General features: G+C 43.6%; 2 protein-coding genes and 1 long non-coding RNA gene across 3 annotated transcripts; all 3 read right to left on the bottom strand.

Annotated features, from left to right (window-relative positions):
- Positions 1-43: 43 nt before the first annotated feature.
- Positions 44-6,384, bottom strand: LOC117056988. Its single transcript, XM_033167701.1, has 6 exons — positions 6,235-6,384; positions 4,757-4,956; positions 3,816-3,916; positions 1,134-1,252; positions 170-337; positions 44-76 (listed from the first exon to the last, which is right to left on the bottom strand). Exons 1-6 carry the CDS (start codon positions 6,382-6,384, stop codon positions 44-46), a joined length of 771 nt encoding a protein of 256 aa, XP_033023592.1.
- A 5,089-nt stretch (positions 6,385-11,473) lies between these two features.
- LOC117056987 lies at positions 11,474-19,703 on the bottom strand. Its single transcript, XM_033167700.1, has 9 exons — positions 19,508-19,703; positions 18,295-18,398; positions 16,641-16,759; positions 16,100-16,267; positions 14,948-15,153; positions 13,363-13,457; positions 13,113-13,219; positions 11,910-12,089; positions 11,474-11,686 (listed from the first exon to the last, which is right to left on the bottom strand). Exons 1-9 carry the CDS (start codon positions 19,690-19,692, stop codon positions 11,474-11,476), a joined length of 1,377 nt encoding a protein of 458 aa, XP_033023591.1. The 5' UTR covers positions 19,693-19,703.
- Positions 19,704-22,092: 2,389 nt separating this feature from the next.
- On the bottom strand, positions 22,093-24,361 carry LOC117056395. Its single transcript, XR_004427729.1, has 3 exons — positions 24,312-24,361; positions 23,365-23,465; positions 22,093-22,258 (listed from the first exon to the last, which is right to left on the bottom strand). It is a non-coding gene; the product is annotated as an uncharacterized LOC117056395 (long non-coding RNA).
- Between the last annotated feature and the right edge of the window lie 744 nt (positions 24,362-25,105).

The raw sequence follows: 25,105 nt of genomic DNA, 5'->3' as shown, positions 1-25,105 counted from the left end.
CATGCAAGGTTCAGTAACATTCTAACTTCTCAGGTGAAAACTGTCAGCAATAGAATGCATACAAGCAATGTGGGTTCTGTGAGGGAACAGAAAAGTCAGTTTGGGTGGCAAAAAGACCTAACTTGATTTGGAGTTTTGCTTTTCTTTAGTAAATATTTGAAGGCCGTACCTTATGGGCATCTGTGTTGAATTGGTCCAAATACTGGTAGATCTCTCCCAGTGGTTTGTTCTGCAGCCTTGCAAGAATCTGGCACATCTTCTCCTCTTCATTGATGGCATCAGACTTCAGAGTGAGGGATGCAAGTTGCAGTGGAGACAAAGATTGCAGTACAGCCATCTGCAGGGCAGAATCAAGCAAATGATGATGAATTTTTCAAGCAGACTGTAATAAGTTGTGATGCCTTCATATGCAGTCCTTATGTTTCTCATTTAGAGTTGGCACCCAATTTTTTAAAAAATACACGAGAGACTAGAGAATGCCAGAAAAATTACTGCTCAAGCGGGAAAATGTCAGCTATAGAATGTGCACAGACATTGTTAGGGAAGGTCAGGATTTTGCTCATATGCCATCAAGGAGCAGAGGTGAGAGTTATGGACAGGCAGTGTGGTTGGCCCTGCTCTGTGTCCCACTCCGGTGTGTTTGCCTGGCTGGAATGTATCCTTGAACTGTGATCCCACCTCTTACGTGCCATGATGGAGGTGGAAAGGCGGGGTATAGAACTTTCTGGCTTTTGATTGGATGCACAGAATCCACACGGTTTTTTGCCTCTGCCCCTGACCACCAGCGGCATGCAGTTCTCAGAAGGTTTACTATGAAAATTTCCTCAGGTTGAAAAATGCCACTTCCACCATCACTGATTGGGAATGATTGGACTTGCTAAAATAGCAAATACATTTCTGAGGGGATTTCCTCTCTATCAAGTGAAACAACCACATGAAGACATCTACGTGCATGGCTGGAAGCTTCTTTCTCCTAACCACAAAAGACTAAGCAGGGGATCCCAAACTGGCCAGTCTCTAACCATCTGCTAAGTTGCTTTGGCCATAAATTACTTCACTTGTTTGCAAAAAACGTTACAGTGAAAAAGCCTGATAGGTCCCATGCCGACAGATCCCGGACATAAAATACTCACTCCGTCAAAATGCAAATTCCAGCTGAGCAGGTCCTGGTATTGGGCATATCGGCTGAAGTTCCCAAGATTGATTTCCAGCCACTCCTGAACACTCTGAGTTGGCCTTCCACATGCAATGCCTAGAAGGAGTGAGAAGCTGTTCATTCCCATGAACCATTTGCAGCAGCCTTTAAAAACCTGATGCCACTCAGTGAGGGAGGAACAAATTTCTCGTTTATCAGATCTTCAAGTCAGTCCCACATATTTCCCAAGACATTTGTGATTAAAAAAAAAAAAAACTCTCATGAAAATTGATCAATATTTTGGTACAAATTTCTCCTGATAGTTGTTGTTGTTCAGTCGTTCAGTCGTGTCCGACTCTTCGTGACCCCATGGACCAGAGTACGCCAGGCACGCCTATCCTTCACTGCCTCTCGCAGTTTGGCCAAACTCATGTTAGTAGCTTCAAGAACACTGTCCAACCATCTCATCCTCTGTCGTCCCCTTCTCCTGATAGACACGGGGTTTTTTTGTACGTGGTCTTGACTAATATACACATTTTTAAAGCAATGTTATTTTCACTAATATATGCATTTTATGGATGTGTTATAGATGCACCTTTGTACATACTATTTGGTTGGAGAACTACATCAAAAGTCTGTAGAAGCACAAATTTTGAAGAATAGCTGTGCTTCAGATGGCATATTGTAAGTCACTTTGTGTTGCCTTGGGCAAGATAGAGTAACAAATTGAATAAATAATAATATTGGTTTAGTAAGTGTAAAGTAGGCAGTTTGTCATTAAAATGCAAACAGAATTTCCCCCTAGTTCCTACCTCTAGATTAACTACAACTCCCATCAGCATGCCGGTTGGGGCTGATGGGAGTTGTAGTCCAAAACACCTGGAGAGTGCCAGGTCAGCTAAGGTTGCAATTGAGCATGCTGACTTTGGCCAGTGATGCAAAACTCAAGTTCAGAAGGAAACTCAGCCCCCATTCCCAACCAATCAACTAGGGGCAGATCCACACCACACTTTTAATGCACACCCAACGCATATATAGAGCACATAGCTTGCCCCAAAGAACCCTGGGAACTGTAGTTTTGTCTGCCCAGAGCTACAGTTTCCAGTATTCTAATAAACCACAGTTTCCAGGCTTCTTGGGAGAAGTCATGCGCCTTCAGTGTATGGTGTGGATCTGCCCCAAGATGTAATTGCATTAACTGTAGGCAAGCAGAAAAGCTGCGAGGGGGAGCCAACATCCCTCCAGATGTTGCTGGACTCCAACTCCCATCGCCCCTCACCCATTGGCCGCACTGGCTGGGGCTGATGAGAGCTGGAGTCCAAGGACATCTTCAGGGCCCATCCCTAAAGAAAAGTGTGCAAAACAAGGGCTTGGTTTTACTTTACGCAGCTAAGCCAAGCATGGCAAAAAGACAATGGCTCTTTTTGCATTCCCAGCCTCACCTAGAGCCTTACATAAACAATTCTCAGAGCTACAGTGCTTGGCCAGTGAACTAATTGATTAAAGAGCTTTTGTGCAGCAGACTTAAAAAAATAATAAAAAAAACCAACAACACCCTGTCAGTCATGATTAGAGCACATATTTATTTGTCTTTTAATTTTAGGAAATTTACATCCTGCCCTGAAAACCACACGCAAGGCACCTTTCACACTCTGAAACGACAATATAGCATAAAGCAAATTACATAATTGGAAAGACAACTAGGAAGTGTCACAGCTCAGTGGTAGGGCATCTGCTTTGTATGCAGAAGAAGATCCCAGGTTTAATCTCTGGCATCTCCAGGCAGGGCAAGGAGAGAGTCCCTTGCCTGAAACCCCGGAAAGCAGCTGCCGGCCAGTGTAGACAATACTGAGCTAGATGGACAAATCGTCTGACTCAATACATGGCGGCATCTTCCTAACATAGTAAAATACAACAACAGTAGAATCAGCTATTAAGAATGCTAAATTGGCAAATACCTAAATAAAATGGATTTTTTTTAAAGGTTTCAGGTCAGTGGCAGAAGGCAGACACAGAAGAGGGCCATGCAGACGTCATGAGGAAGGGAGTTCCACAGTCGGTGCAGCTACAGAGAAAGGCTTTCATAAAAATCCTAACCACTCCATCTTCACCCATATTTGTCAATGAAGCTGACTGCAAGATCCATGACTGACAAAAGAAAGAACCGCTTCTCACAGTGCATAGTTAAACTATGGAACTCACTCCCATAGGAGACAGTGGCCACCAACTTGTGTGGCTTTGAAAGAGGATTAGGCAAATCCATGGAGGAAGAGAAGGTTATCAATGGCTACTAGTCACAATGGGTACGTTCACTGTGATAGGATGCTGGACTAGATAGGCCTTTGGCCTGATCCTGCAGGACTCTCCTTGTGTTCTTTTGCTCTCATCTTCCAAACCCACAAGTGGCAGGAACCTCCTCTACCTCTCTTGCACAGGAGAAAACCTCTTTTGCGATGGCATCTGGTTTCCACACATGGATCCACCATCTCAAAAGAATGGGGGAAATGCTTCCCCTATGACTCCAGTAATGTGCACATTCATTCAGATGTGATTAACAAAAGAATGGATCAATTAAATCCCATAATTAGTTGAATATGATTGTTATCTATTTAATGAAGCAACAGCCCTGCTTTATTCAGATAGATAGATAGATAGATAGTTTTTTAAGAGTTTGTGTTACCTGATTTGATTTTTGTAGTCAAGAAAGCTTTGCTGAATCCAAATACACTGAGAGCCTTTCCAGGCAGGATGTTGGCGAAAACATTGTTGAAACCTTTCAATCTGGGAAGCAAAACGGGCAGACAATGTCACTGTTAGCCAGAACTAGATGTCTTCTCGATGGCAAGAACAGGAAGATGAGATGGTGTCTCTATTCTGTAAGCCCAGCCAATACTCTAACCACTAGGAAAGCTTTTCACTGGCACAGAACTCCTCCCCAGGTTATTCTGGGTGCACATGATGGAACAAGTTTTTTATTCTGGGTGCACATGATGGAACAAGATGGAAAGATGAGCTTTACATATAAGATTTCATTGTACCCTGTAAGCATCTCACTCAATCTTTTTGGAGGAGACTTGTAGTAGTGACACCAGCTAAAGGAACTTGGCCACCTTGTTTCCTGGGCCACCTGTCACCTCACTGCACAACAGCACTGCAGCTGGCCAGGAGGTGGTTCTGTGCTTGAAAAAAGGGAACCAACAATTAAGTGTCATGAATGCCTAGAAAGTTGCTGATACTGGTCTGGGTCATCCTTCTGAGTCATCCTCATTTGCTCAGACAAAGACTACCCCTACTGAAGTGTTGGATGGCTTCCCTTCCTGCCATAATAATAATAATAATAATAATAATAATAATAATAATAATAATAATTTATTTCTACCCCCGCCCATCTGGCTGGGTTTCCCCAGCCACTCTGGGTGGCTTCCAACAAAGGATTAAAAATACATTAAAACATCAGTCATTAAAAGCTTCCCTAAACAGGGAATATTTCTCTTTTGGTGCGATTGACATGGCTAGCAACATTTTTCTTTTCACCAACAGTCAGTAATTGCCTTTGTTTGCCTGATAGGCAGATACAGGTTTGAGATTAGCACTCATTTCCATGCCATGCAACACACTCACATTTTCTGGTAGGAGTCACACGATATCTTGAGCGGAATGTCCGCCACAAGGGTCTCGTTGAACTCGTGCAGAACGTTCTGGAAGATGACTTGGAACCAGTAGGCGAAATCACTGGCTTTGAACTTAGGGAAGTTGATCGCTATCCTTTGGAAGGCAATGCTCAAGATGGAACCGGCGTACGAACTGCTTTGCAATTCCATCTGTGAACAGAAATTGCCACCCAGTATTCATTAAACAACTCTGCACATGCTCTGCTGCTCCTGGAAACCCCCCTCCCCAAGTGAGGTGGTGTCTCCATCTCATTTCCTTCAAGGTCCTTCTTGCAACCTACTCTTCCTCCAGATCCTTTGGTTTAATCTCCTAGTCCGTATTGCCAACTGAAATGAAGCGTACATTTGTGGAACATTTACTCACATGGATCTGTTGCGACCCTTAGCCTGTCTCTTTCCTCCCCTGCCCTTAGCTTGCCACTGAAATTTAGTCTACATGGTGATCTCCTTGAGGGAGGCACCTGTCTTCTGTTGCTATGTCATTCTGTGAAGTACCAGGTATGCTTCTACTACTTATTCAAATGCTACATCCTGCCACGACCACAATGCTCGCTGATTTGGGCAGATGGGAGTTGTAGTCCAAAACATCTGGAGGGCACCAGGGTGCGGAAAGCTGCTCTAGTAAGAAATCAGGCTCACGTTATACCACAAGGCAAAATGCTATGCGCAGTCATAAACTAGTCAAATCTGTGTATAATCTTTGACATCCCCTTACCCCATATATGCCCAATCTGTGGAACTCGCACTGTGACAAGTGTCACATAACCATGGGTAGGCAAACTAAGGCCCGGGGGTCGGATCCGGCCCAATTGCCTTCTAAATCCAGCCCGCGGACGGCCTGGGAATCAGCATGTTTTTACATGAGTAGAATGTGTCCTTTTAGTTAAAATGCATCTCTGGGATATTTGTGGGGCATAGGAATTCGTTCTTTTTTTTTTCTTTCCCCAAAATATAGTCCGCCCCCCCCACAAGGTCTGAGGGACACTGGACCAGCCCCCTGCTGAAAAAGTTTGCTGTCCCCTTCATAATACACATTCTGCATTTGTAAGAAACCAATTATTTAGTGTGACAGCACCTACACTTGGAAACTCCCTGCTTATTGACAAATGGCAGGCACCTTCGCAGTAATCTTTTCAGTGCCTGCTAAAAAAATTTTTTGCTTCGACAAGTCTACCCAGACATGCAGAATGTTGACATACCGGTATGTTTTTAAACTGGTTTGCAGCTTATCATTGATTTAAATTGTTTTCCAAAGGTTTTTAATAGCTGTTCTTAATGGCTTTTAACTGATAATTTGATTATATTATTCTTTCCGTAAAACTCTTTGATGCAGGATTTTTTTTTTTAAAAAAAGCAATCAAGCAGTATATGAATTTTATGAAATAAATAAATAGCCCCCCCCCCAACTCCCAGAGAACAGCCACATACCGCAGCAATGGTGTTCAGCTTGCCCAAGAATTTGGCAAGGTCTTCCACGGTCTTCAGGTTGCCCATGATCTCCACGATGCCACTCCCATCAGCCAGCGCTCCCGATTCCACCGCCAGCTCAGCCAGCTGGTTTGCAGATAGCTCTGCCATTGCCAAAATCTGAAAAGGTGCACATTTTGCTGCTCATGTACAGTTGCAACCAATAGTACCCATGCTTAAAAATGACTTGGTACGCAACAGAATGGGAATCTGTGGCTCTCCAGGCTGGGTCTCTAGCCCAACATCATAAGCATGTAAGAAGAGCCTTCTGGATCAGACTAGAGGCCTGCCTAGTCCAGCATCCTCTGTCCACAATGGCCAACTAAACATCCCAATGGGAAGCAGGACCTGAGCACTCTCCCCACCTGGGGTTCCCAGTGACTGGTACTCAGATACATGCTACCTTGGACAGTGGAGGTAGAACCTAGACATCATGCTATGGGCAAGTTGCGCCCCTCTCCAAGGACTGGTCCCTCCAATTCGGCCCCACTTCAAGGGCATACAATCTGCCTCTTCCCCCAGCACAACCCCTGCTGGCAAAGCAGGTTCCCTTACCCCATTGAAGTTCACATTAACTGCCGAAAACTCCGCGATGCTGGCAAAAGCACTGAATTGGCCATAGTTGCTGAGGATCCATTGGCTGCTGTTGGTGTTGGGAGAGCATGTGGCCCCTAGAAGAGAGGAAAGAGTTTTGATCACTGGGCAAGCAAACCTGAATTCTCCTAGAAAAGCAGAAGAATAAGGACCTTCTGAGTGAAGCTGCATGCAGTTTGGGGGAGGCAGGCAGCATCCTGCAAATAATTTTAGTCCTTGGGCTAGAACAGTGGCTCCCAATGTTTTCTCCCATGGATTGCTTCTTTATTTCTCTGCCTGTAGTATCTGTTGTAAAGCACTGTGCTTGATGCGGTAAAGTTTTTAATTATATTTTTATTGTTTCTTCTTATTTCTTATTTCTTGTATTTTATTGAATTCCATAGAGCAAGATGAGCCTTTGGTTTAATCCAGCGTTTAACAAAGTGGGTGGTACTGCTCCTTGTGGGGTGGTGGGGTTACCTAGTGGGGTGCTAAGAGGCAAGGGGACAGCAGGTGGCGCTGGAGATGTAAATGGGTATCAGACTTTGAAAAGCTGAGTTCACAAGTTCATCCGTTTTGTTGAATGACTTAAATTAAATAGTTTTCATTGGATTTCAAACAAGTGTGCAATTAATTGTTAGTGTTTTGAATTTCATTGTGTTATTATCTTCCTAAGTGGGTCATGCAAAAAACTATTCTGAATAATGCCTTTTATAGGGTAGAGTAGAAGGCACTGGGGATGAGATAAGGAAACCAAGGAGGCGGTGGCCCCCAAAAATTTGGGAACCACAGGTCTAATCCAGTAGGCCACTTGGTTGGGGTCATGTTCTTAAGTTCCAAAAACAAAGAGCCCATCTTCTGATACCTTGATCTGCCTGATAAGATTCCAGGTAGCTGAATATCCTTCCATGAATGGCCTTCTTCTGCCCCTCCGTGAAACGATCGAATACCTTGTCCATCGCTTTCACCCTGAGGAAGACAAAGATAGTGAAGGGCTTGTATCAAATGGGGTCCCAAAACTCCAGCACAGTTCATGCCCGTTTAGAAAGAGAGACATTACCAGGTCAGAGGTGTATGAAGGAAGGAAAGACAAACAGGATGGAACATAAAGGTGGACCAAGTTATCAAGCACCATCTGGATGTAGGGATTGATGACTCTTCATTTCTCATTTTTCCAATTCTTAAATTCCGTTCTATACATTGCCACATCAGTTTGCAATTTCTTTTTTTTCTTTTTTAAAGAGGCCCTTGTGAAAATTCACCTGCATTTTAGTGCAAATTTCTCCAACATACTGGTACATTTTCTGCATGCTGTTTTGCCCAATAGACACATTTTTTTGCAAAACAATTATTTCAAATAAAAAGAATTTTTGCATCTGTCTTCACTAATACATGCATTCTGAAATGCACACTTTACCCTGGTATAGGCATTCTTTGTACACGTTACCTAGCTAGAGAATGGCACTACAAAATTCAGAGAAGTGTAAATTTCAAAAGACAGCTGTGCTTTGCAAAGTGAAAATTTGGTAGGCTTGCCTTTAAATGAGAACTGAATCAGATTTCTCCACTATCCCTACCCTGATAAGGCTAAAAAGACATAAATGTTTCCTCAGACTTACAAATTTTGGTGAGACTGGCAGTCAATATCAAGGGGAATCAGCAGCAGGTCCTTTGGTTTGAGAGCTGGCAGGAGGAACTGGAGCTGAGTGCCAAACCAGAATGAGTATTGCTCTGCAGAAAAGGTGCTGAACTTGAGCGTCTTGAAGACCATCTCAAAGATCAAGTTACGGATCCGGAGGTCTGGGAGGATGAGCAGCTGCCTCTGCAAGGGAAATGGACAGGTAGCATTCTAGGCACATGCGAGATTAGCGGTTGGTGGTTTGTCCAGCAAAATCCAAATCTAGATGTGAGGAGATTATAGCTTTTAAATGGGAGTTTGCAATGGAACAATTTATGAGGCTGTTCCCCTGTAAAACTAGCTCATGTATAAATACAACATGGTGAATCTAAACATAGTATGATCTCCCCCAAACCAGTCCCTCCAGTGATGGTCAAGACTGGGGAAATTCATCATCCAAAACCTTTGAAGGGCACAAGCTTGGGGGAGACTTATCTAGCAGGACCCCTCCTGTGTGCTCTGCTCAGAGGAACACAGGAAGCAGTCTGAGACTAAGTCAGAGATGGAAAGAAAATAAAGTCCTGACCAGAGACGAATGGTTGATAAAGATGATGGACTATGCTGAAACGGCGAAAATGACCGGGAAGATCAGAAACCAGGAAGAAGGAAAATTTAATAAGGAATGGGGAAAATTTATAAATTACCTAAGAGAACACTGTAAACAACTAAAAACTTTGGCAGGATTTTAGCAACACTTGTAATGTACTAAAAACTAAGGTAAAAATGGATTGAGTTAAGAAATATGGAGAAATTATATGATGCAGTAGATGAAGTTTGACAATGGAAACCATGGGGGGGGGGAGCCTAAGGATTCAAGGAATCCTAAATGTTGATGATTATGACTGTTGTTTGAATTTTATTGTACAATGTAAAACTGAAAGAGAGAGAGAGAGAGAGAGAGAGAGAGACTGAGTCAGACCATTAGGCCATCTTGTCTATGTTGAGAGTGCATTCAAACATGGGGGAAATTGTGCTAGTTTTCTTGATTACACAGTCACTACTTCTGTCCTGCTTTCTAACATTCCTTCCACACTGCAGTGACTGTTGTGTTATGGAACAGTATGGCTTTTCCGCTGCTATTCCACTATGTTTCCCCCCATGAAAACGGCAGCAAAGAACTGTATGCTGGTATACAGCCCCAAATTTTGTCACAATACTCCCACAGTCTTTTCAGTTCCCAGCTAGGGAAGGGCCCCACAACTCATTTCACACATATTCTACCACAAAGCTACAACCTTCCTCAAGTTCCAAGAGTGCAGGGAGAATGAATTTTATGGAAAGTGTAATTGTTCAGTGTTGACTGTGCAAAACGATGGAGGGAGGGGAGAGAAAAAAATTTGACGTAACTTAGAAAATGATACTTTCCAGTCCAGGTGAAAGCACAGCACAATTACCTGGTTTACCACAGCATTGAACTCAGCCGTGAAGTCCCTCATTTCCTCAGGGGGGCGCTTCTCTAATTCCGCCAAGATCTGGACAGCAAGGCGCTCATTTCTGAATGCGTTGGTAAAAACCATCATCGCACCCATTTGCTTTGGAGTCAGGGCAGAGAGGGCTTCAAACTGGCAGGGAGAAAATTCATGGAGAAACAGATTCAGCAGACATCCAAGAAATTTAGCGTTGGTTGAGCAAGGACAGGTATATTCTTCAGTCGTCATTTTTATAAAGAAACCGAATTCTAGCTTAGTGCCATGAACACTATTGTCATGAACTACAAGAAAGTCAAGTGAAACCAATAAACCATTTTTTTTATAAAAAAAACAAACACCATTTTTTAAGAATGAAGGAAAATGGGAGTTTTTAGAACACAGCCTATCTATCTGATTTAACCACCAAGCAGCAATTCATTTCTGGGAATATGTAAATTCATTCTGAATATTCACCTACCCCGTTAAAATCCGTATATAAGGTGGCTAAGTCAGCGTAAGGCGCAAAACGCACAAATCTGTAAAAGAGGAGTTGCAGGAAGCTCTGGCTGTTGCTGTAAGCACCAGGGAATGCTGTCCCTAAAACCAGAAATTTGCAAAACAAAAAACACATTCATTTATACAGATAGTCTTCACCACACTTAGCAGACCACTTATCTGCCAGATCAACACCTTCAACATGCATGGACAATTTACCTTTCACCCCATCCCAAGCCAGCCATGAAACAGCAGGCACCGCCACCCCTAAATTCTATGAAGCAGGTACCTGAGGCATTGATTTGGAATTGCATTATTCTCTTCATCAAATTGTAGATCTGGATGGATGCCTCCTCGGGTAACTCTGGGAAGACCTGATCGAAACCTCCAAATCTGCAAATGAACAGGACAGATATGAAAAGAAGTAAATACCAGACACCTGCAGTTTAAAGAGATAAAGCTTTCTGCCATAAATAAGTAACTGGCAACAGAAGGCACTGTATCTTCTCAACAGTCATATGAAGTAGGTTAGGCCAAGAGTTGGTGGCTGACCCATTAGGAAGTGAGCAAAAACAATGGGAAGTGAGTTTTAAATATGAAAATGCACATGCTTTTGTGTGTTTATTAAGACTGGTGAAATGTTTTTTTTTGTTTGTGCTTTCCTGACAGTTGTGAAATTGCATGTCGTTCAGAGTATTATTATTTTTGTCTTATGCAATAATAGATTTGTTAGACTTTGTGATGTATTTTCTGGCACCTTATTTAATGCATTCCTTTTGGGGAAGAATGGGGGGTGGGCGGTCGTGTTCTGGCAACCACCTTAATCTGCGCCTGCTTGCAGGAGTGAATTCCATAGTTTACATATGCACTGTGTGAAGAAATGTTTTCTTTAGTCTGTCCTGAATCGTCCAACATCCAGTTTCTACCATTCAACTCTACTCCAATTCTAACATTCTGTGAGAAGCGGACTGACCAATGAAATCTGAAGCTGATTGATCAAAAGGGGCCACTTGTAATTGAAGGGACGAAGAATGAAAGAGGACACCTACATGGCGCGATAGGAGGCAAAGCTGACATCAAGAGGAATCAGCTGGAGCAGGTTCACATTGATGCTGGGCAAAAGGAGTTTCAGCTTCTTGGTGAACCAGTTCTGGTAGTCCAAAGCAGTGAATTTACGGAAATAGCGGGCCAGGTTTCTGAAAATGGTGCTGAGCAGTTCCAACCTCACCTCGGCATTTCTGATACCCGGGATGTTCTTCTGCGAAAAGGGGAGGAAAGGTTCTGAAGGAAAATGATGATTTAGGCCACTCCAAATCTACACACCAGATGGGAGGGGGCATCTGCAGAGCAAAAATATTACCACCACCACCCACAAGAAATGTTGCTGATCTGATCAAAACTCTTCTTGTTTCCACTGAAGCTTCCTGGATGTTTGCTTTGCGCTGGAGGGGCAGGAAGTTTATTGTTTCTTTGGAACTTACCTGTTCAAGGATGAAATTGAGCCTTGTCAAGAACACATCCATCTTTGCAAGTGGGATTTCAGAGCGGCCAGTCTCTAGGCTCAACAGAACCTGTCTCAGGGTTGTCACATTGACCAGAGCGTCCGAGGTCGTGATGACGTCTACCAGCTGTTCAGTGCTCAGGGTGTTCAAGACGGCAAACTAGAAAACATAGACGCTACTCAATCATAGTTTTTCACTCAATTAAAAAAATAGATAGGGATAACATACAATTTATTGATATACCAATAAGGGACGGCCCATTTTTGTGCAACCCTGATGATTAGTGGGAGTACTTTAGCTCTTTGAATGCAGAAGGTCCCAGGTTCAATCCTCAGCATCCCCCATTAAAAAAAACTCAGTGGGAAATGGTAGGAAAGACATCAATCTGAGACCCTGGAGAGCTGCTGCCAATCAGAGTAGACAATACTGAGTGAGATGGGCATAAAATCTGATGTAAAATATCTATTAGCTTTCCATACAGATAACTTGACATATGAAATAGTTCATTATTTTCAATGGAAAATAGTATCAATTGAAGAAGGGTTAGATGAATTAAGAAAAACTAAATGTGGGACTAATTAATAGAGGTTTTTGGGGTTTTTTGCTTTAGTTAAAGGCTATAAAAACAATGAGTGCTGCAAAGGAAAAAATAGATCAAACATAAATTTAAGATTTTTAATCCTGTTTGTATAATTTATTTTGCTTAAGGGAAATATAATCTGAATCCTAAAATACTGGTCGAAAAGGGAAGGGGTTAATTTATATTCATTTAATTAATATTAGTTTTGTAATATCTTTTGGTGGGGGGAACAGCTCAGGCTACTGGGACACAATTTGGGGTACAAATTTGTTTTATATTCTGTAAACCTCTCAGATTAGCAGCATATACAATAAAGAGCATATACAAGAAAAGAAGAATCGTCACCTTCATCATTAATATTATGCAGCATAGTATTAATTTTTATGCACCAGCACATTCCCCCCTTCCTTGCAAAGAACAGCTGTTTTATTGCTTTGTTACAAGTAGGGGGCTGCCCCTTCCATGAAACCTTGCCCCTGGGGTCGCTGTCTGAATGCTCAGTTTTCTGCTCTGCACCCACAAGCCACACGCCCCTGAGTCTTGCCTTCTTGGCAACAACTTCATTTTTCATAATTTGCTGGTCATCAAGAAAGCAAACCTACAGGATCGAAGTCTTCCTTGGTGGATTCCACGTCTTCCAAGGTGGCGTCTTTGAAGAACGAGCCCCAGGCAAACTTGATCCACTCAGCAAATGGTTCATTGGGCTTTTCTGAATGGGAAATAAGAGGACACAGGAAATATTTGAGCCTTTCATTATACTAGGAGCCACTGATATTTGTCAGGGGACATTTTAAGTATCTGGGGCTCTGGGATTGCTCTACATGTTCCCCATGGCTTCTTTGGTCATGTTACCTTTTAGATCTTTGAGGTTCTGGATGATCCAGAGTACGACAGCTTTCCTGAAGGGTTCTGCCATTTGGGAATGTGCTCCACTAAGCCCAGCAACACTGTCGTGACACAAATAGCAAAGACGATGAAACGATACACAGACACACATATACAACTGCTAAGAGCTTGCCATCCTGTAGAATGTTGCAAAGGATTCTGGGGCACACTTACCCGCTTGCACATGGCATATGCCTCAAGAGTATGACCAGCTGTTCCATCTCATTCCATCCCCCTTCTGTGTGATGCCATCCTCTTCTGTCCCCTTATAGGCCATTTCTTCCCATTTCATATTAAATGCATTTTGTATGCATTTTATGGGTGCCATTTTCATAATATACACACTTTTCAATGCTTTTGAAAGCATTCACCAGTAAAATGTGCATTTTGTACATATCATTCACATAAAACACATGCTTTTCCATGCACACTTCTGCACAATATTGCCCACGTTGCAAAATCCAGAGAAGTGCATCTTTTTCACTGGGAGTCGTGTTCCAATCTGTGCACAAGTCTAGGAGATAGGAGCTATCTAATGTGACAAAATTCCTGCTATGGTTCTGATCTGCAGGTTGCATCTGCTATTTGAATTAGGGAAAAAGTTCCCGCTGGAGTCAATGGGAACTTCATCAACCATGGCTTCAAGTTAACTTGATTCAAATAAACCATCGCTATTAACCAGTTAATCAGTTCGAATGAAACAAGCTGTACTAAACAAAACTGCAAATAAAAATTTCCAAGCACCTCCTCTTAGCCATGTGGGGAAGAGGAGGGCTGAGTGCACAAACCTATCGCTTGCCAAGCTACGTTCCACTTTGTGCTCATCACATTAAACCATGGTTTAAACAGCTATCCCCACTGGCACATCTGCAACACCTTCCTTTCCTTCCTTTTTAAATTTATTTTTATTTAAATAACTTTTTATTGGCCTTTATAAACAGGAATCATATAAATATTAAATGATAACCCGGGACAGCTGTGGGCAGGACTCTCGGGGTCCCTTCCAGCTCTAGAGTTCCATTATATTCTATAACAGACATGTACAACCGGTCAACCACGATCAACAGGTAGATCCCCTGGCGATTGTGGTCGATCGCGTGATGGAAAAAAGAGCAGGATGAAAGTCTCTGTGCCCCGCGCCCCTCACTCTGTCCCTCCGTTGCATCATGTGACCAGAGTAATCAGCATAGTTTGAGGTGAGCGACGTATGTCATTCCCCCGTAACTGAAGCTCAACAGTTCTGATCAATCCTTCCTAAAAAAAAAACTCGGCAACTCTTTCCTCCCCAGAAAAAGCTCAACAACTCTGTTCTCCCCAAAAGAAGCTCAACAGCTCTGGTCAATCCTCAATGTCAACAGGTAGATCACTGCCAGTTTGTTTGTTTTTATACTGGGAGTAGATCAGTCTCTTGGGAGCTGGACAGGCCTGTTCTATACGATTATTCTATGAGATTCTATTAGCATTGGAAATGGCCCAGCCCACAGCGAGAAATGGACCAAACAAAATCCCTCCCTCATCCCCTACCGCCCAGTGGACCCATGTCGAGACTTACATGGCGGTAAAGGAGTTGTAGTTTTGGGGGACGAAGTAAGCAAGGGTTGTTGCATTGACCACAGAGCAGAGGAAGCGCAGCTCCCCCTGAAAAGTGGCATTCCAGTCTGCTGCTGTGTAGGTTTCCATTTGAGGAGACGCGAGGGTCAGGTAATTTGTCAAGAGCAACTGCGCAACTTCGGTGTTTGGGAGGACTGTCATCTTGTGCTGCAGAAGGATTAAACAAAGACACCTCCAGGGAATCAGTTTCTAAATGAAAAGCTTAGAATCCTCTATACAGTGGTACCTTGGTTCTCAAACCTGAACCGTTCTGGAAGTCCGTTCCAAGACCAAAGGCGTTCCAAAACCAAGGCACGCTTTCCCATAGAAAGTCATGGAAGACTGATTAATCCGCTCCAGACTTTTAAAAACAGCCCCTAAATCAGCAATTTAACATGAATTTTACTATCTAACGAGACCACTGATACATAAAATGAAAGGAATAAACAATGTACTGCAGTCACACAATCAATCAGTAGCTGAACTGGGTCGCAAAAACAAAAGAAAGAGCCACAAAAACGCAAAATAAATAGCAAAAACAGAAAGATCTCAGCGTAACACTCAAAACGGAAGTGTGGCACTCAAAACGGAGCACGTTTGGCTTCCGAAAAAAGTTTGCAAACCGGAACACTTACTTCCGGGTTTGTAGTGTTTGGGTTACAAGTTGTTTGAGTACCAAGGCTTCTGAGAACCAAGGTGCCACTATATATACTTTTCCAATGTCCCTAATTGTGGGCAAGATACCTATTTAGAACTTAACTGTTTAACTATGTTCCCATGTGTTTTTAAAAGTTGATTGTTTTGCTAGAGTTAACAGTCAGAACCCAAGGCAACAGCATCACTTGGCAATTTTATAGTACTAGGGGCTATCTCGCTCCTGCTCACTCCCCTTGCCAACCCTGGCTACCTGTTTGCCCGGCCGCCACCCCTCACCACCCCCCTCCCTTTACACCTCACTCACCTGCTCGCAAATCTTTGGAAGGAATAGTGGGATAGAGATTTAACAATAATCACAATAACTTCAGCTGTGATTCCTGTGTTGCAGGGGGTTGGACTCGGTGACCCTTGGGACCCCTTCCAATTATTCTACAAGAGTTTCAAGGGAAATAAATACCTGAATTGCAGCCCTAGTGAATTGCTTCAGAGTCATCTGGACAAAGTCAACGCTGCTTTCTTGGAAGAAGTTGACAAGGCGCAATGCCGAATCCATGCTGGTCAGGGTGTCTGAATGTACAATCATGTCCCCAATCTGGCTCGGAGTTAAAAGATCCAATACTGCGTACTGTAAATAAGAATGTCAGAAGGGACCGTTTGTTCTTCCTGCTCATGTCCTGCTTGCACTGGCTCAGCCTCTCCCACAGTGAATACACCCCTTGAACATGCTCCCATGCCGCTGAATGCCAGGATTGGACATCCTCACTCCTATCTGTTCCCAAAAGTAGAGAGGTTCAAAGCGCATCTTTCTGTGGATGCTAGCACAGCTCCGGTTGACAAGGTGCATTCCCCCAACTCCACCAAAAGAGGGGGAAGCATTTTCAGATTTTAGATGTTGCACCCATCACACAATGCCACTTGGCAGCCATTTTGTGACTAGCGCCCACATCGCTTTCTCAAAAATTTCAGATGTGCCCACTGGATTGCAAGCACCAACTTACAGCATCAAAAGTTTGGCGATAGTATGATACCAGCTGAACATATGATACTTCTGTATAGAATTGCCCAAAGTAGGTGAGTAGCCAATTTCTGGGTGTGGTTTCGCCAAAGCAGGCAGGACCTGGAAGGAAGAGATGAAAGCAAAAGTCATGACTCATCTGCCCAGTGAGAGAATGTCAGGGCCGGCCCAAAACATTTCACTGATGGAGAGAGAGCAGCAATTTCCCCCCTCCAACATACAAAACACTTGGTATTCAAAAGGCCCACATTGTTGTTGTTCAGTCGTTCAGTCATGTCCGACTCTTCGTGACCCCATGGAAGAGGCCCACATAACTGGCATCAAAAATAGGTTCCATGACTAAATTCTGGCAAGTTAGTCTGAACATTTTATGTATTTGACTTTAATTGAATTATTATTATTTTTAAGTTTAGATTTTATATGCTGCGTAAATCTATTTTCACAGGCATTTGCAGTATAGAAATGAATAAATGAAAAGCTAAGGCCTGTGCATTCCAAATAATCCCTTTGTTTTAGCTCAGCGGTTCTCTAAAAGTGTGGCGCACCACACTGGTGTGGCACGAGAGGATCGGAAGAGCAGCATGAAGATTCAAAGTCAATCCAGGAAACATTTAAACATTTCAGTGTAGTGTAGTGTAGTGTAGTGTAGTGTAGTGTAGTGTAGTGTAGTGTAGCACAGCAGAATATGGATAGATATCCTTTCAAAATGAGAGCAACAGCAGCTAGTGATACTGAGGACAATCTTAGCTGTCATCCAGAACCACTGTGCAAACATGGGCTATTCTACAGTTCCCCATGTTGTGAACAGGGATTTTCAACTCTGACAAATACGAAAGATCAGAAGAGAAAAAGGCTTCTTTGTGTTGACGAGGAGATGAGACTAGGGAGTTTGTTTGTCTCAGATTAGCTCTAATATAAATTACCTGGCAAAAGGAAGCTCACACCTCTTACTTAGTTTGTAGACATACTTCAGGTACACATGTAACAGGCTCGTTTAAAATTATACTTTGGGAATGATTCATGTTCTTATGTGGCGGCATTGTTTTATACTTTCTGGATGTCCTATGATCATGTTATAAAGTAGTTGTGTTCTAGGTTATAAATCTAGGTTATAAATACCAGGAGTTGTTTCTTTTTGTTTTCCAGTGTAAGGTAAAGGTAAAGGTACTCCTGACCATTAGGTGCAGTCGCGGACGACTCTGGGGTTGTGGCACTCATCTTGCTCTATAGGCCAAGGGAGCCGGCATTTGTCCACAGACAGCTTCCAGGTCATGTGGCCAGCATGAATAAGCCGCTTCTGGCAAACCAGAGCAGCGCACGGAAACGCCATTTACCTTCCCACCGAAGCAGTACCTATTTATCTACTTGCACTTTGACATGCTTTCAAACTGCTAAGTTGGCAGGAGCAGGGACCGAACAACTGGAGCTCACCCCGTCGCGGGGATTCAAACTTCCGACCTTCTGATCAGCAAGCCCAAGGCTCTGTGGTTTAGTCTTACCAATAACAAATTTTGGTGTGGCGCGAGCAAATTTTTATTTGGAAAGTGTGGCCCAGATAAAAAAAGTTTGAGAGCCACTGTTTGTTCTCTCCTCCTATTTTCCTCCTGACAGACCTGCCCTAAAACCCAGTTCTTTACCAGTGGTCTGAGACTTCTGGGTTAGGAAAGAAGCAATGTAGTTGACACAATCCTTCTTCCTTTCCCGTGGAATTTCAGAGAAGCCTCTGTTGATCCCAGCAATCCTGGGAACAGAAAGAAAAGGCACCATTAGAATATCTGTAAACTATACACTTTTAAACCAGTTTCATTGCCCCAGTTAATTCTGGGAAGAGTGATGAGCATGTTGGGAGTTCTCCATTGGCTAGTCCAGGGACAAGCTAAATCTCCATCGCCCCAACCCTGGTGGGACCAAATGTGACTGGAAACCCTTCTGCAGGGATTGGCTTTGCAGCCAAATTCCCCACCCTAGCTGCTAAGTTAGTAACGTGCATTAATTTCAGTGAGTATACTTTGAGTAGGCCTGAGCTGGACACAACCCTAAATTTTAATCTGGTTTTTTAGGAAATCTGATTGACTGTTGCTGTGTTGTTGTTGGTGTTTAAATTTCTATTCTGCCCTTCATCCAAATATCTCAGGGAAGTTAACAATATAACAACACATAAATACATATCATAATAACAAACAAAAACAATACCCCCCACAAAGACATTTTAAAAGGGCATAGGTTGTTTAATTAGCCAAAGGCCTGGGAGAAGAGGAATGTTTCTGCCTCAAGATATGTAACAGAGGTGCCAGGTGAGCCTCCCTGGAAAGAACATTCCAGAAGCAAGCAGCCACTGCAGAAAAGGTTGGTTCTCGTGTTGCCACCCTCCAGACCTCTGGTGGAGGAGGCACATGAAGAAGGGCTTCAGATGATGATTCAAAGGGTCCAGGTTGGTTCATATGGGGCAAAGCAGTCCTTGAGGTACTGCAGTCCTGAGTTGTTTAAGGCTTTATAGATGAAAACCAGCACTTTGAATTGGGCCCAAAAAGTACTTGGAAAGCCAGTGCAGTCACACCAGGATCCGTGTTATATGCTCAAACTGTCTTGCCCAGTAACAAGCTCGCCGCTGAATTCTGCACCAGCTGAAGTTTCTGAACCATCTCCAGAGGCAGACCTACGTTTAACACGTTGCAGTAATCTAACCTAGAGATTACCAGAGCATAGATGACAGAAGTTAGGCTGCCTCTGTCCAGATTTTATGTAAATCCCTCAGAGGTGTTTTATTATAGTAAGCGGTATAAAATATGGATAAATAAGGAAGTTCGGAGGGGACCTTCCCCCCAAATAAAGAAAAAGGTCAACACTCACACAGACTTGTAAGCCTCGCAGGATATACTTTTGGGGATTTGCCCAAGAAACTCTGCATTCACACTGGACAGGACGACCGCCAGTCTATCCTCAAACCAGACCCGAAAATCAGCATTGGTGAAGGTTGAAAACGCCACGCTCAAGCGCTCCATCGTCAAGGAGAGCATGGCCTTTTTCACGTCCATTGAGATATTGAGCACGCTGGCGGAACTGGGCTAAAATGGGGGTGAAAGATGATTACAAACTTTGGCAGGAAGACTTCGAGAGAAGAGGGCCGAAGATCAGGGAAGGTCTTGTTACTGCTTTAAATTTTGGGGGGTCCTTCCTTGAATACCAGACAGGCACCTCCCTGTTGTCTTTTCGGCACCTACTGAAGACCTTCCTCTTCCAGCATGCCTTTGAAGTCAATCTTTCGCATGCAAGGTGGGTACTTTTTATCATGCTCCACCCCTTCCCTTAAGTGAACCTATGAAGCTGCCTTTTATCAAGCCAGACCACTGTTCCACCTGGCTCAGTTTTGTCTACACTGAATTCCAATAGCACTCAGGATTTTTTCCCTCATCCTTCCTGGAGATCTCCCTATATAAAGAGAGATGTAAGGTTGTCATCATGCAGCTCGAATTAGAGGATTTGCAGTGCCACATCACAATTTGCATGAATTCTAGGTGGGGTAGGGGAGCCAAAGTGAAGGCAGGTTGCACAACAGCACTGGTCAAAGCGGAGGAATGAGAAGAGAGGGAATATCAACAAGGGGCAGTTTAAAACAACAGCAGAAGTTTAGATAAAGTAGGGAGGGACACAGAGGGAAATGGCTGCTTTAAGCAACAGCAGACGATGGTGGGGTAGTTTATGTGCAAGAGAGTTGCACTAGAGGAGGGGGAGAAGGCAGAGACATGGGGTTAAAGGTGAAAGCTAGGGGTGCGGCCCCTATTAAGAACAGGATCAGGTCAATGGCTCATTGATCATCCCCAGGGGACCTTTGGAGGAAGCCGTTACAGTCAAACCAATCTGCATGAGGTTTTTGAATTCCTCTACAGTGTGGCACTCACAAAAGCATGCGCAGCTGTTGCACAGGGGTAGCCAACACGGTGCCCCTCAGATGTGACCAGGAACTCCCAGGATTCCTCACCATTCCCTATGATAGTTTGGGCTGGTAGAAGTTGTGACCCAGCAAAATCTGGAGGGCATCACATTGGCCTACCCTGGTGTAGCTCATGGGGGCACTATCAGCTACTTCAGATAAAGGTGCCTGTTAAGTATATCAAACCAGACCACTACTCCCTTGGCCACCAAGATACCAGCCACCAGGTCAATAGGGTTCCATTTGCTAGAGGGCCTTGCAAAAACAAACAAACCAGTTGCTCTAGAAGCTATTAATTAAAATGCCATTCCTCATCCCATATGCTTGCCTAAGATGGGGTTTGCTCCATGATGCAAAAGACCTTACCTGAGACAAAGACCGGCTGACTCTGAGTCTCGGTTTCTGAGACTCTGGGTATCTTCGGTTAGCCTAATAAAAATTATTATTATACTTACTGGAGAGGGCGTGAACGGACAGGGACATTCACATAGCTTTGGCACATATTATTAAAGTCTAAGAAATGGCTTATTTCCCTGTCCGTTCGTCCATCCACCTACTCCCATACAGCCCATCCTTTGAAGTAGTCATATGGCAAGGGAAGGTTTACACAGCAAGACACCATTAGTTTCAAACTGGTTCAAAGAGACATTGCTTATGGCTTCCCTCCCAAGAAATCCATCAAGTCAAGAAGGACATACTAATTCAAACAACTGCCATGGATGCTTTAGCTGCGATTCCTGCGTTGTAGGGGGTTGGACTGGATGACCCTTGGGACCCCTTCCAACTCTACAATTCTATGATTCTATAACTCAGGCATAGGCAAACTCAGCCTTCCAGATGTTTTAGGACTACAACTCCCATCATCCCTTACCACTGGTCCTGTTAGCTAGGGATGATGGGAGTTGTAGTCCCCAAAACATTTGGAGGGCCGAGTTTGCCTATGCCTGCTATAACTCATACTTGAAGGCTGTATCTGAAGCTGGTTCACACCAAAGGACCATAGCAAGAGGCAAATATGTTAAAGGCCTCCTACCCTAATCATGAGAAGAACCTAGTTCAGGCTGCTTGACACTTTCTGAATGGAAATTTGTGTACTCTGGGGATTAATGTTATGTGCCATATGGCTCTAACAGTTGTCAATGGCCCCATCTGGTGCAGCATCCTGTTCTCACAGTGGCCAACCAGATGCCTCTTCTGGGAAGTCTGCAAGTAGGACTTGAGTGCGAGAGCCCTCTCCCCACCGGCAGTTCCAAGCAATTGTTATTTAGAGGCATGCTGCCTCCAACAGCAGAGGTAGAACAGCCATCTCCTCCTCCATGAATTTGCCAAATCCTGTTTTAAGGCCATTCAAAGTTGTGGCCGTCAGTGCTTCCTGTGGGAAGGAGTGCCACATTTTAACAATGGGCTGTGTGAAGAGGGAAGAAAGCTTTTCTCTACGTCTGCTTTCTCCACGCCTTCTGTTATTCCAGAACGCTATTTCTGGTGCCTGAGCTCTGTACCTTTTTATAGGCAATGTTGAATGCATCCCAGAAAGCAGCCAGGTGATCAAGGCCAGGCAGCTGAGCCAGCCTTGTGAAGACCATCTTCACTTTATCGATGCAGCAGAGCATCTCTTGATTTACAGTCAGCTGAGCAAGTTGTACTGCTGAGAGTTCCTCCATGTTAGCCGTCTGAAACAGAGAGAAGGCACACAGAAATGAATAGCTTCATCCTTCATCCATCATCCATCCATCCATACATACATACATAATTATATTTATTTGGTTTTTCATATATGATACAAAATAGACATCACCATTAATTACCGGTAAAATAGTAAAGTAAAAAGGTTCCCCAAACCTTCGGACGTCCCTCCATGGGTTCCATTTCAAACTTTCATTTCTGCATTTTTTTTACTGTAATCTATCTATTAAGTATCCATAATTTCCAGAGTTCATGTTACTTTACAAGTGTATTCCTGCTAATGATTTTTAACTGTTTACAGTGGTCTCTCAAATAGTCCATCTGCTTTTCATCCTGAGGAGTGGTTGGCATCATGTTACCTTAGCCTGAGAAGATCTGGGTTCAAATCCTTGCTCAGTCCTGGAGCTCACTGGGTGCTCTAGCCTAGTAATCTTCCAGTGTTTCAGTCCTAACACTCACCTTTAACCCAAACATGCATTTGGGGACCCATTTCTTAATCTTTCCCCATATATTTGCATGGTGGTAGTGCTCCAGTTGCAATCTGCCTTAGATTAGGTCATGACTTACTAGTGGTTCCTGACTCATCGGTGTAAGAACAGCCTACTGCTTGGGGTTGTTGCAAGGAATGAAATGTGATAATCCCTTATGCAACACCTTACATGTCTTGGAGGAAAGTTGGAATATAAATATAATAATGAACTATAGCAGTTAACATTTATATAGTGCTTTTGAGTGCTCCAAGTTTTTCCACTTACTTTCTTTCATTGCATTTCATACAACAGCCCTATGAGGTAGGCTAGTGTTATCATCCCCATATTGCGAAGGCTGGAAGTCAGGCCACTGGTCCATCTAGCTCATTGCTGCCTACACTGACTGGCAGCAGCTCTCCAGGGTTTCAGGCAAGAGTCTCTCCCATCTCTACCTGGAAATGCCATCAGGGATTGAACTTGGGACCCTCTGCATGCAAAGCAGGTGCTCTGCCATGGAGCTAAGGGCTTAAGACCAAAGGATGAATTGTTCCTCTGCTGCTGCGGGAAAATATGGACCAGGCCCTGGTTGATCTTAATAGCAAGAGCACCACAGCTGATCTTACCCCATTGAAGCTTGGGTCAAGAGACATCAAATCTGTGATGCTAATGAAGGACTTGAATCTCTGGAAGTTGAGGGAGAGCCAGTTTCCGGTCATCTGGCAGTCTGAAATAATAATAATAATAATAATAATAATAATAATAATAATAATAATAATAATAATAGTTTCTGCAATTTTGTAAGTAGGCACTGATTTAGGAGCACCAGGTGAAAAAAGCAAATGCTTGCAAATATTTACCCAAAGTTCCAAAAGATGGGTTGTTGCTGCACTGCTGTTTATGCAGCAATGTAAAGTAAGAACCAGTGGATTTTGCCAGGGATGAAAGGATCATTTAATTTCTAGTCAACTTCACTTTTGCATTCATTCATTCATAAGACCGTTCCATAAATGTCCCACCACTGCCTGTGAAATGCTGTCCTGAACAAGGCCCACCTGGCACCAACACTGAACTTCTTTTCAGAGCCAGATTAAGACTTCCAACTTCTCCCAGGAATTTGATCCCATTGCTTTATCTTAGGAGTCATCCGCACTTCCATTTGCCCCACCACTTTCTCCCTGGAAAACCCATGGTTTAGTGCTGAATTAGATTGACATTTGCTCTGATTTAGAGGAAACAAGCGGGTTTTCTGGGGGAAAGCGGAGGGCAATGGCAAAACTACCATTGTAGAGACAGCCCTGTGTTGGATGGCTAACAAATTAATTTATTAATAATAGTAATAAAAATGATGGTGACGATGACTCCATTCTGTCTGCACACTAATCCACACAAATGATCCCATCATATTTCCACCTTCGGGAGGAGAGATGAGAAAGCAGTTTAATAAGTAAAGAAACAACCTGTGAGCGGAGGGCTGATGTTAAGATTCAGAAAGAAAGAAGCGAAGAGATCCAAAACTGACTGATTCCTCCATCTGTACATGAGTTAGAAAGCCAGGAAACAAAAGGCTCACCTGTTTTTCGAAGGGCCTGGAGGATCCATTGGGCCACACCAGTCTTCGTCTCCAGTGACATCTGGTCAAAGGCAGAATCTAGCCCTTTCACACTGCAAGGCATCCAAATGCAGGGACACCATTAATCCAGAACACTTTGGTCTCTAGTTCTGCCCACCAATGCAGCCCCCCCAACAGATTACTCCTGAGGGATTGTGGCCCTCTATAGATTGGCCACCCATAGTTTACATGCCCTGATTTACACACCCAAGCCAAAGACTGAAAAATCGGCACCAGGAATAGTCAGGGAATTACTTGAGTGATTAAATGTGCTTTTTAACTCCTGGTAAAAGCTGTCCACAGATTCCCCACCCTGCTAATCTGAACGAAGACATTTATTCCATAGGTTGAGGCCACTCCTAAGAAGACCCTCCTCCATACTGTGGCCAGATCTGCCTCTGTCCAATGTGTACAATCCTCGGTCCCCCTCCCTAGCAGATCACAATGATGGGGGCAGCCTCTACAGAGGAGGGCAGTCTCTCAGCTCATAGAATTATAAAACTGTTGAGTTGGAAGAGACCTCAAGGCTCATCTAGTCTTTGGCAATCCAACCTCTGTTTACAAACCTCCAGTGAAGGAGAGTCCACCATCTTCCTAGGGAGTCCATTCCACTTTCAAACAGCTCTCACCACCAGAACGTTATCCCTAATGTTTAGCTGAAAGCTCCTTTCTTGTCATTTGAATGCATTGGTTCGGGTCCTGCCCTCTGGAGCAGCAGCAGCAGAAAACAAGCTTGCTCCATATTGCATGCTCCA

This window comes from Lacerta agilis, chromosome 13 (assembly GCF_009819535.1).
Source record: "Lacerta agilis isolate rLacAgi1 chromosome 13, rLacAgi1.pri, whole genome shotgun sequence".
Lineage (NCBI taxonomy): Eukaryota > Metazoa > Chordata > Lepidosauria > Squamata > Lacertidae > Lacerta > Lacerta agilis.
This window is presented reverse-complemented; position numbering and strand designations above follow the sequence as displayed.